General features: G+C 34.7%; 1 protein-coding gene across 11 annotated transcripts in view; it reads right to left on the bottom strand.

Annotated features, from left to right (window-relative positions):
- The window catches only part of LOC117413924 (forkhead box protein P1-like), a 165,349-nt gene that overhangs the window by 23,879 nt on the left and 130,967 nt on the right, over nt 1-10,503 (bottom strand). For all 11 annotated transcript variants that reach the window (XM_058999644.1, XM_058999637.1, XM_058999633.1 and 8 more), the window contains 2 exons: nt 7,205-7,403; nt 1,699-1,803 (listed from right to left, as the gene is read on the bottom strand). In XM_058999644.1, coding sequence (XP_058855627.1) covers nt 1,699-1,803; nt 7,205-7,403 — 304 coding nt within the window. The remainder of the gene's footprint in view (nt 1-1,698; nt 1,804-7,204; nt 7,404-10,503) is intronic.

Here is a 10,503-nt window from a genome sequence, read left to right as displayed (position 1 = left end):
AGTTTGAAACAAGGTTGTAGTTTGCCCTACAGGCTGTACTTCAAAAACAGATTAACAATTACCAAGGGCAACACCTGGCCCCAGAATAGATCTTAAACTTGAAAGTTACATCCATGCAACTGCAATTTGTCTACAATCTTTTTTTTTTCTAAATGCATTCTAACAAAAAAAAAAAAAAAAAAAACTCCTTTTACTTTTTATACAACACCTGTTTTTACAAGTAAAGTTATTGAACACAAAGGTTTTAAACTAAATTAACACATTTAAACTAGTTTATGTTGGACTATTATAGGACATTGACAAAAGGTATTTGATCACAATAAAATGTTCTGGCTGTAAAAATCTGAACCTCGAGGTTATAAATGCTGGGGAAAAAGCAACGTAATGAACAACAAGAACAGGATTTGGTCTTCTGTTTGTCAAGATGGGTCAAGAAAGGTATGCAATGTTTTCATAAAAAAAATAAAATCAATATGTATGTAGTTTAAAAAAATAACATTGTCCCGATTCTGTTATTATTACTGGCATCTACAGTATAACTTAAATCTGGTTGACATTAAGAGTCCCTTCTCACTTTTCTCTGTTTAAAGAAAAATGGTTCTGCTGACAACAGATGACTTTGACATGATATACTTTGACATATATACATTAATTTGTTTTAAATCAACTGTGTGATTTCCGGCCTGTCTCAACAAGTATTAGAATATACCTGATTTGCGTTACATACACCCCACACCCCGAAACCCCCCAAACATCGACGCTAAAGTTTCATGTGGAAGTGCTTAAGGGGTTGAAAGTTAACACCTTTGTGTGCTGTACAGCCTCACAGTTACTGTGAAACAAAGGCCTCTTTGTGGAGACTTTCTTGAAATGTTTTCTTAACATGTTCCAAGTAGTTTAGGCAGGCAACTAAAGTAAACAAGATGTTGCCATGATAAAAACACTTGTAAAAACATAATACTGTGCACTTTTTTTTTTTTAAACAATAATATTAAACAGAGCTCAAAGGTTTAATTCCTTTCAGTTTTAAAAACAACTGTTGATGCAATCTGAAAATATCCTCAATGAGAGGTTTAGACAACAGAATAATAATTTTAAAATAATCTAAAATGACATCACACACACTAAGTTCAGCTATTGTGGGTAAAATGATTTGGCATATGAAGAAGCCGTTATTGCAAAAACATAATGGAAAATAATAACTGATCTGGGATGGGTGTGTGTTGTATGCAATCCGTTTATTACAATCACAAAAAATGAATGCAGAGAGAATATGGTTTATGTACCAAAGCTGTACCATATTCCGGAATTTAACATGGACAAACATGCAGTGTCTAGAGTATCTGTTGGCAATGATAAGCATCCTCTTGTTTGTTTGTTTGTTTGGTAGAAACACACAGAATAACCATGGGTACTGTATTTAGCTTAAGAATCAGGGGGCCCTGTGGTGAACCTCAGTCTGGGAACAAACATAGCACTGGCACCACAGCTGAGCACAAAAAACTGTTATGTTATTCGGTTTACCAACAATAAATCACAAGCTTTAATAGAATTGTCAAAACACAGTTTATATTAAATCACTAAAACTTAAATATTACTGCTTCCTAAGTAAGTCAGATGGCTGCTTCGCCATGCAAGGTAATTAAAGGACGTATTTGATATATGCAATCCTATTTTAAAAGAAAATAAGTTACTTACTTAAGGAATGACTGGAAATCTTCACATATTGTTTCACAGCCAGGCCATTTGCATACACCATGCCCATACAGAGGGTGGCTGTGTGGGTTATCTTCGTTGGATAAGCTTATGATGAGGAGGGAAATAACAAACACAACCATTTTAGTACAATATATCGTATTTTGTAAGGTCAAATTCTTGCAGTAAATGTTGAAGTAGAGTGCCAAATTAAACAAAATAAATAAAGACAGAGCAATTATATTTTGAGGGCTCAGTGTAGCCAAACACTCTTTGATAATGAGTAAAGGCTGTAGTCATTTGGACATCAAAATTAATATCCGATAGAATGTGCAAATTAAAAAAAAAACAACATACTGGTTATTAGAAAACACCATCAGCAGTGCAGGACTGAAGTAAAAAATGAGCATGCTGAATTAAAACCGTGTGTAATATAAAGCAACAAAAAGACAAATCGTAGAAGACGGTCTTCAAATATTACACACATAGTGGTAGGAACTCATTTTTTGACAGTTGTGGGATATGACCTATGATTAAAAATGTTTGTACTGTATGTCTTTGAGTGTGTCTGCAAAGTATTCTCATGAATACAAAGGGTTAACCCTTCAGAAGGATTCCAATCAATATGTAACGATTTAGCTGCACTGATCCAAGTCATGAGACACTTAGATCCAGACCATGTGGTGCTCAGGGAAATGTTGTCTCTGTTGAACTGACTGATGAACCGTATCCCAAAATCTACCTTATGGGATTGAGTTTAGGACAAATGATTGCTTCAACAGTAAATACACTATCTTCCAGAAATCCATCTGGCAAACATCAGCAAAATATTTTACATTAGTGGAAAATATATTGAAAAAACATGAAGACATACAGCAGAAAAAAATACAGTATAGGGTCATCTCTGTTCTTGTTTTATTAGTATTTGTGATTCATAATTAACAAAACACATATCATTGGTTGAAATCTGAGTGTAATTATAACTGTTTTATCTACAGAATGCTAATAAAATACTATGGCCAATATTATCCACACTTATTCCAATCATAATCTTCCTAAGAAACTAAAAAAAGACCCAAACAATTTGCTAATTAAATTCAGAATTGTATATATATATATATATATATATATATATATATATATATATATATATTTTTGTTAATAATTTTCTGTTACGTTATCAAACTTCTTGCAATGTTACCAATATATATTTTTAAAACACATTAAATATATACTATTTCAATAAACAAAAAAATATATAGTGTGCATGATCAGAATGCCAACCCATCCCCCCAACGCCCCCACGCCCCCCACCCGAATAAGCAATTGCAAAGTTCAGCGGTTCCATTCTTCAATAGGGAACACTGAGAGTTAAATGTCCCTTTCACACTACACTAGCCTCTGCAGCTGCAGGCACATCTACAGTGTCTGTATGAATGGGACAGACTGCCATATGGACATGGAAACTGAACAAGCTGTACGACTCTCAGCTACAAGTGCCTAGGGGACTGTCCTATATAGGTACCACCTGTGCTTTAGAAGCTCTGTGCTTCTGACAGCATTCACAACCCATGAACGTATAGTTCATCATTCTTACAATCGTGAAAACAAAAAGACACCAAATGTATTTCCTAAAACATTTTTTAAAAGATGTTAATTATAACCAAACCCATTACAAATGAGCTCTGCTCACCATCTCGCAACCATTTTTAATGTATAAACACCATGTTAGAACTGCTGAATTAAAATGTTCTGATTTATTTTGATGTGCCAATTCAGCTGGATAAAATAACTGCACAGATTAAAATCTCAATTTATAGATTTAGGCAAAGCTGTACCTAGAGTATTACATTTTAAGGATCGTCACAGATTTTTCTGTACTATAATTGCTTGCTTAAAAGGTTCAGATTTTTCATAACAAGTGATAATTGCATTGCAATTAGAAAGCAGTGGAGCAGTCATGAATGTGGTTAACACTTCTTTTTCAAGATATATATATATATATATATATATATATATATATATATATATATATATATATATATATATATATATAATTATGAATTATGCATACACATTAAGACCTCTGTTTTGATACAGCTAATAAATAGATGTGGAAGATCCATTATAATGAGTTTTTAACATGAAAATGTCCCAACTGATGGAAATTGTACTGTTTTTTTTTTTTTTTTTGTAATTTAAAGATTTGTTTCAATTCTTTCCAAGTAGGCATGTTGGTTAATTCTATATTAATAAGATATTGAATTCTTGAGTGTATTGGGATTTATCGTGCACAGAGCTCAGAATAAGGGCAGATGTGCCCTTTTAAATAGCAAATGACTAAACAGTAGTAAATTACAAAAATTACATAAAATGATCTACATTAGTGTAATGAGAGAACTATGGAATGGTAAATCCTTTGCAGCCTTTTTGCACCCCAACCTCAAAGGCAACACTTAAATTAATTTAAACATTTTCAGAATTCTCTAACATAGTTAAATTTACACATTCTTACTCAGGAACTGTCAGGTTCCTATTATTATCTCACAGCCCCAGGGATGAGCTATAATGATCTTGTTACAACAATATGGAAAACGGTGCCATCAGAAATATCATTTTAAAATTATACATGCATACTTTCAAAACTGACATTGAATTTATAATGCAACGTTTAGCCCTTGCTTGTGTGTAACCTTTAAGATATCTGTCTGTATCTTTAAAAAGTGTTTTTCAGTTGATACCATAAAAGCAAATTAAATCAGCTGAATAAAATCAAAGCATGTAAAACACAGTGAGCAATGAATTCCAATGTTACTGAATGCCCAACAATCACACGGGGAATGGATCTTAACAACCCTTGATTTGAGCTATGGCATCCTCCTCACAAATCGCACTATAATATCCTTTAGCTCTGAATATTGATAAATATCTCCACACCACAACAGGGACGTTGCTCTCAATTGGCACTCTCCACCAAACCGTGTTTTTCCTCCCCTACACTCAAGGGTTTACCCTGAATGATTTCATTATAATTTTCCTTGTAGAAGACAAATTAAAGGGGAGAGTAGGAGTGTCATGCCAAATCAGATTATTTATCTCTTTAACAGATTGCTGTGCTCCAAACCCCATAGCTGCTGTTGCTGATGGATGCTGGGTAGAATGTGGGACACGTTCAAGTGGGGATGCTGGTATGCTCACCTCCAGTAACACTGAATGGGAAATACACCTAGCCGTTCGAACTTATACTGTTGTCCATTTATGGCACTGAACCGGAGAAGATGTTTTTTTAAACGAAATATGTAATATAAATTTTGAACTATCAATTATCATTCTATATTTAAATATACTTGCATTTATTTTAAATGGAGATGCTAGCATATGTTTCAGCAATGTGGTTGAATTTCTTCTCCTTTCATAAGAAGGGAAGACAAAATTGCAAGAACGGTGCCTGTGGATGCACTTAAGGTTTTAGTTGCAGGCGTCTCAGTGCCTGACCACATTTTATATGACACATGAAACTAACTGCAGGGTGCTTAGCTGTACTGTAAATGAATGAGTCTATTAGAAGAAGAGAAAAAAGCATCAGAATGGCATTGTTACTGTTGTATGAAAAGATATAAGAACTGTAAAACTCCATCAATTACTGGATAAATGGAAGCCGTGGGATTAAATGTGTAACATATTATTAAATGCCATAAGGTTCAAAATTTGATTCATTTAGGACTCAATTGAACTAAATTGCTCCTTTGTGTCAAAAATATACTTTGAACACCTGACTAAAACAACTTGGTTGTATTTCACTTGAAGCTTGAATTTTCACTTGAAAATTATTAACAGGAGACACACACATTCCATTGTAATAAACAAAACTCTTAAAGCCATTGCACACTGGATCCGACAACGCATCCGAATTTAACGTGTGTCTAAACAGAAAAAAACAATCGCGTGCATTCCCTATTGCACCTTGCACACTGAGTCTGGAACTGTCGTGCGACGGTGATACATCAATTTTGGAATCAAAACAAGTTTGATTTGATCCGATTTGACGTGTGTTAAAAATGACATTGACCAATGAAAAACGACTGGGAACACACGTGGATAAAGACATTTTAGAATATTGAGGACTAATAATGCTGTATTTAAAATGGTACCCAATTCGTTATTTTTTAAAATAGTGTTTTCTCACAGGATCAATTGCAAGTACTGAATGCAAATCTTTTTTTTTTTTCCTGCCTGTTTTCCAGATTATATTTTACATTTGAGATCCTCGTCTGAAGGTGAAGGAAACAACACTAATACATACATTTTTGTAATGCTAGTTGTTTACCTTGGTGTGGCAATTCACACTTCCTGAGGTTGTCTTTGATAGCACCCATAGACAATGACTTAAGCAAATCAGTGTAAGACTGTCATGACGCATAACATTATGCCTGGGTCTTCCTGTAATCATGGTCAACCTCTAGGTCTTTGATAATATTACATCCACAGACTGTTGCCTTGGTTGTGGGTTTCAGTATTGCATCTATGAATGCATGAAAGATCCCCCTCCCCTAAAGCATGCACTCAGTTCTGATGTGTTTCTATCTACTGTAGCAAATACATTTTGAAGACCCACCACATGATTAATGTAATTTACAGAAGCCAGAGTGATATTTAAAAATCAGAATGACATAAAAGCTGAGGTCTACACACTTCTAGATCTTCTCCATTGTGACATTCAAACTGCAGGTTCTCATTTTAAATTGAGCTATGCACTGTACTCCAATCACAACATTGGCTCTAGATGTGTGCACAGTTAGGAAATACTATAGTTTGTTCATACACCATGGATAATATACAGTAACACTGCCCCAGAGATTGCAGTTGTATAACTACAGTACTTCTGATTGCACATTATGCTTATTTCACCAATGTAGACAATGTAGAAATGTTCACCAATGTAGAAATGCAAAGTCCACTCCTGTTTAAAAAAAATGATCATATTCTAACATACATTTTAAATAGTATCTACATCATTTGCACATTAACATATATCTTTTTTTTATAGAACTGCTTGAATATAATTTGATTAACAAATCTTTACACCCATTTTGCTACTTCACCCTCCCAATCCACAGCCATACTTCAAAAGGGGATTCTACATCTGTGAACCCTTCCTTACCTTTGGCGTTTGATGTTTTAAAGGGCTAAACATGTTTTCATTTGCACTGTTTTTATAATGACACAGAGGTTTTGAACATTGAAAACACAAGTCAGATGCTGCACAGTGAGATCATTCTGCCTTAAGGCTTTTAGCTTTTAGTTCAAAGATCACTTCATGAAACAAGAAAAACAAGTAAACGTGTTATGAGAAATATATGGTTTTCCTTAAAGGAACAGCAAATCACTGATTTTTCGAACATCTACCGTGCTTGCTTGGAACAGAAGAGTCTTTGTGCAGCAGATACATAGTTGCACAGTATCTGTTTGGATCCTGTAGCACGAATAAAGGGAAATGAGCGGTACATACCATTCTCTTTTGGGAGTGTGGCCCACATGTTGTCCATTTGTTGAGGCATGATGGTTTACTATTAATGAATTCTTCGGGGGAGCAGGTGAGTGGATGGAGCCAGTGGACAGGTCCAGGCTTCCGTGGTTGTTCGTCGTGTTCTCATCTTTACCTCCGGTTACCTCTTTCCAGAGCTGCTGCACGTCTGCTGGAATCATGCCTGAAACAAACACATTGGATAATTAAGTCAATTAACAGCTAATCCAACTCTCGTCGTCGGTTAATTCAATCAAAAGGGTCTGAAAACAAAGCCAAGTATTCATTGGAAAATATTTACTATGGTGTAATGCACTTGCAACACTTTTTTTTGATTTCCCTGTGTAATCAGAGCTTGTCTGTTTACAAATCCCATAATTGTGATCCATTTAATGTCCAAAATAAATACATTTCTTAAAAGACCTGCCATCGTGATTTAACATTTTAGATAAACATATTATATTACAAAAGTAGCTAACAAAATCCACAATCATCAGACTACTTTTACATGTATAATTATGTTTGTGCAGAAGAGGTATTCTTTGCTTACTCCTTGTTGATGAAGGATAATAATAATATTGTTAATAATACTACCAACAGATAGATGATTCTGCATTTTTATAGCATGGTTTGCTTATTCACAAAGAAGAGGTTACAATACATCCATGATAAAGCTGTTTTGTGGGCTTATAGCTCTATAACAGAAGAAAACAGGATCCACAAGACAAACAGATAACACAAAAACAATAGCTTCATTTCATGCAAGTCACAATATTCTGTAGCTCAACTATTGGCATATTTATGTTAAACTATTTTGTTACAACTGTAAACTGTGCACGCTAGGTGTGGTTGCATGCATTGAATTTACTGGTTTGTACAGTATTTGCATCTTGTAACTGTATTAAGTTGAATTGCATTTGAGGTTTTCCTTTTGATGTCAAACACAAACACACTACATCAAGTAAAGTGCTTAGGCTTAATGTATTCCTGTTGTTGAAAATAACAGTGAGATGAGGATCTCAATGCGATCAGCAAAAAAATATTTTTAATTTGATAAGCTACTAAAGATTTTAATTATGCTCGTAATGGAGAACATTGGTCTAATGAGGCAATGGACTCAAGAGAGCCTAAGTGGCCAAGAACTGTGAAGTGAGTCTGATGGGATTGCTGTATATTCACAGCAGATCGTTTGCATTTCAAAGAGCAGTACATGATTGCAGGACAAATCAATAACCTTTCCACGTTCTTACGTGCATGCTAGCTTTCATTCATTTTAAAGTGTGTTACTGACAACTTTAATAAATGCATATTTAACACATCACATGCCAGAAACATTTTGTAATTAACAATACCTATTTAGTTCATGCAAATTAACTGTATTCTTCTCCACTTTAAATGTTACATGTTACACTGATTATAATCTTAAAATTGAAGTTAGTGTAGAACATTACACCAAGGAGAAGGTCACTACACAACCCAATGTCCTGTTTTACTGCATCTGAACGATCATTTTGCAACACCTTGCAAAGTGACAGTGTGCAATGTATTTTTAGCCAACATGCTTGACAGAACTGCCTGCACACTAACAATTACCTGACAACCATGGTGACCTCAACACCACTATTTGCTCAGATGAAACAATGGTGAATAGACATCTCTGATGATTACAGAATAAGACGAGACCATGTAAGTCAATGTGCCCCTTTACTATCTTAGTAAATTGATTTCGGGCTGGGCTGTACAGTACATTTTTTTTTTATTAAAGCTATTTAAAAATGCTGAAAATGTTAATACATTTAACTCGCCTGTTACATGATTTGACCATTTTATATTTATTAGAAAAAGAAAAAAAAATCTTCTATTTTTATCACAAATGTTATTGATGAAAATAACATGGACTTGACTAGCACGATAGGTTATCTGATTATTATAGTAGACAGAAATGGAAAAAGGAGTCCTGAAAAAGCATATAGTAATATATAGTCTTTTTATGTTTTTTTTTTTAATACAGCATTGGTTTATCTTTTCATTTTCCATTTATCAAAACAACTATTCTCCTCATTAGAGGTTGAAAATACAGACAGCGTTTTAAAAAATGTATGTTGTTGGAACAGTTGATTGATTACTGGTTGCAGAACTCAATTTCGCAACCCCAGGTAGTTCTGGCTCAAAGACAAGCAGAGTTCTTCAACCTTTTCCTGTCCTTGAACCTCCGTACCCAGGTGACCATGTTCAAGCAAGCAGAAAGTTGATTTAAGGTTCATAATGACATCAATTGTGGGCCATCATCCTTGGAATAAAAAATAAAAAAATACCTTGTATCCCTGCCTCTTTAAACTCTGAAGTTACTCTTCATGGAGCCCCAATTCCACAGGGGATGATGACTCCACTATTAGTTTATTGTTCCATCAGAAGCAGACCTTTGGAGCACCTCTGTTTATATTTCTGTAATCACTGGCATACTGATAGACACCCCTTAGGCTTAAAATATGTTCCTTCCTAATGCTACAGGAACTATTATCCATACCACACAGCTAACCAAATCAATCAATGACACAAGGCCTGTATTACCTACCGGTGTCCCTGATGTGTTCCTATATGGATTACACTTCATGCATCGCCACATTCTTTGCTTTCATATTACTAACAAATTTGTCTTGTCACTGTCCCAGTGCCCTCTTTTGGACAACTTAACTGATGTTCTTCAGTAATGAACCTCACTATATAAAAAAAAACTCCTGGGTGGTATGTCTCAGAGCAAATAAAGACAAGGTAGCCAATTCCGTCCGGCTCTAGCTTAGGAACAGCTGCTTTCAATGGCATCTAGCCTGATAACTAAAGCTCATTACTAGAGTAAACACATCTGCCTGGAAAAAATACAAGGTGCATTTAGGCAAGGTAATCCCGTTTAAAAAATAAAATAAAATAATAATAATAATCATCAATTTCCAAAAGGTAAAACTTTTAAAATAATAATGAAAAAAACGTTTTGGTATTTATTACACTGTTCTGCAAATGCAAATGTAATTATACAAACTACATAATTACTTGATTTATTACAGTGTAATACACGTTGTCCTCTATTCCCTCTTCAAGTGAGTTCATTTAAGTCTTCGAGAGAACAGTTAGTCAAGCACTCTCATGTAGTCAGAGTGAGCACACATGGGTCAAAGCATTGATGCAGGGGCTCAAAGGTCTCAAACAGGTGGGAAGGATTATTTTTAAATGAGGGGGCTCAATAAGCCTCAACAGAAACCATCTTAGCTTGCACCTAAACAAGGCAG

Source organism: Acipenser ruthenus, chromosome 25 (genome assembly GCF_902713425.1).
Source record: "Acipenser ruthenus chromosome 25, fAciRut3.2 maternal haplotype, whole genome shotgun sequence".
NCBI lineage: Eukaryota > Metazoa > Chordata > Actinopteri > Acipenseriformes > Acipenseridae > Acipenser > Acipenser ruthenus.
Note: the sequence above shows the minus strand (reverse complement) of the source record. Positions and strands in the feature narration are given on the sequence as shown.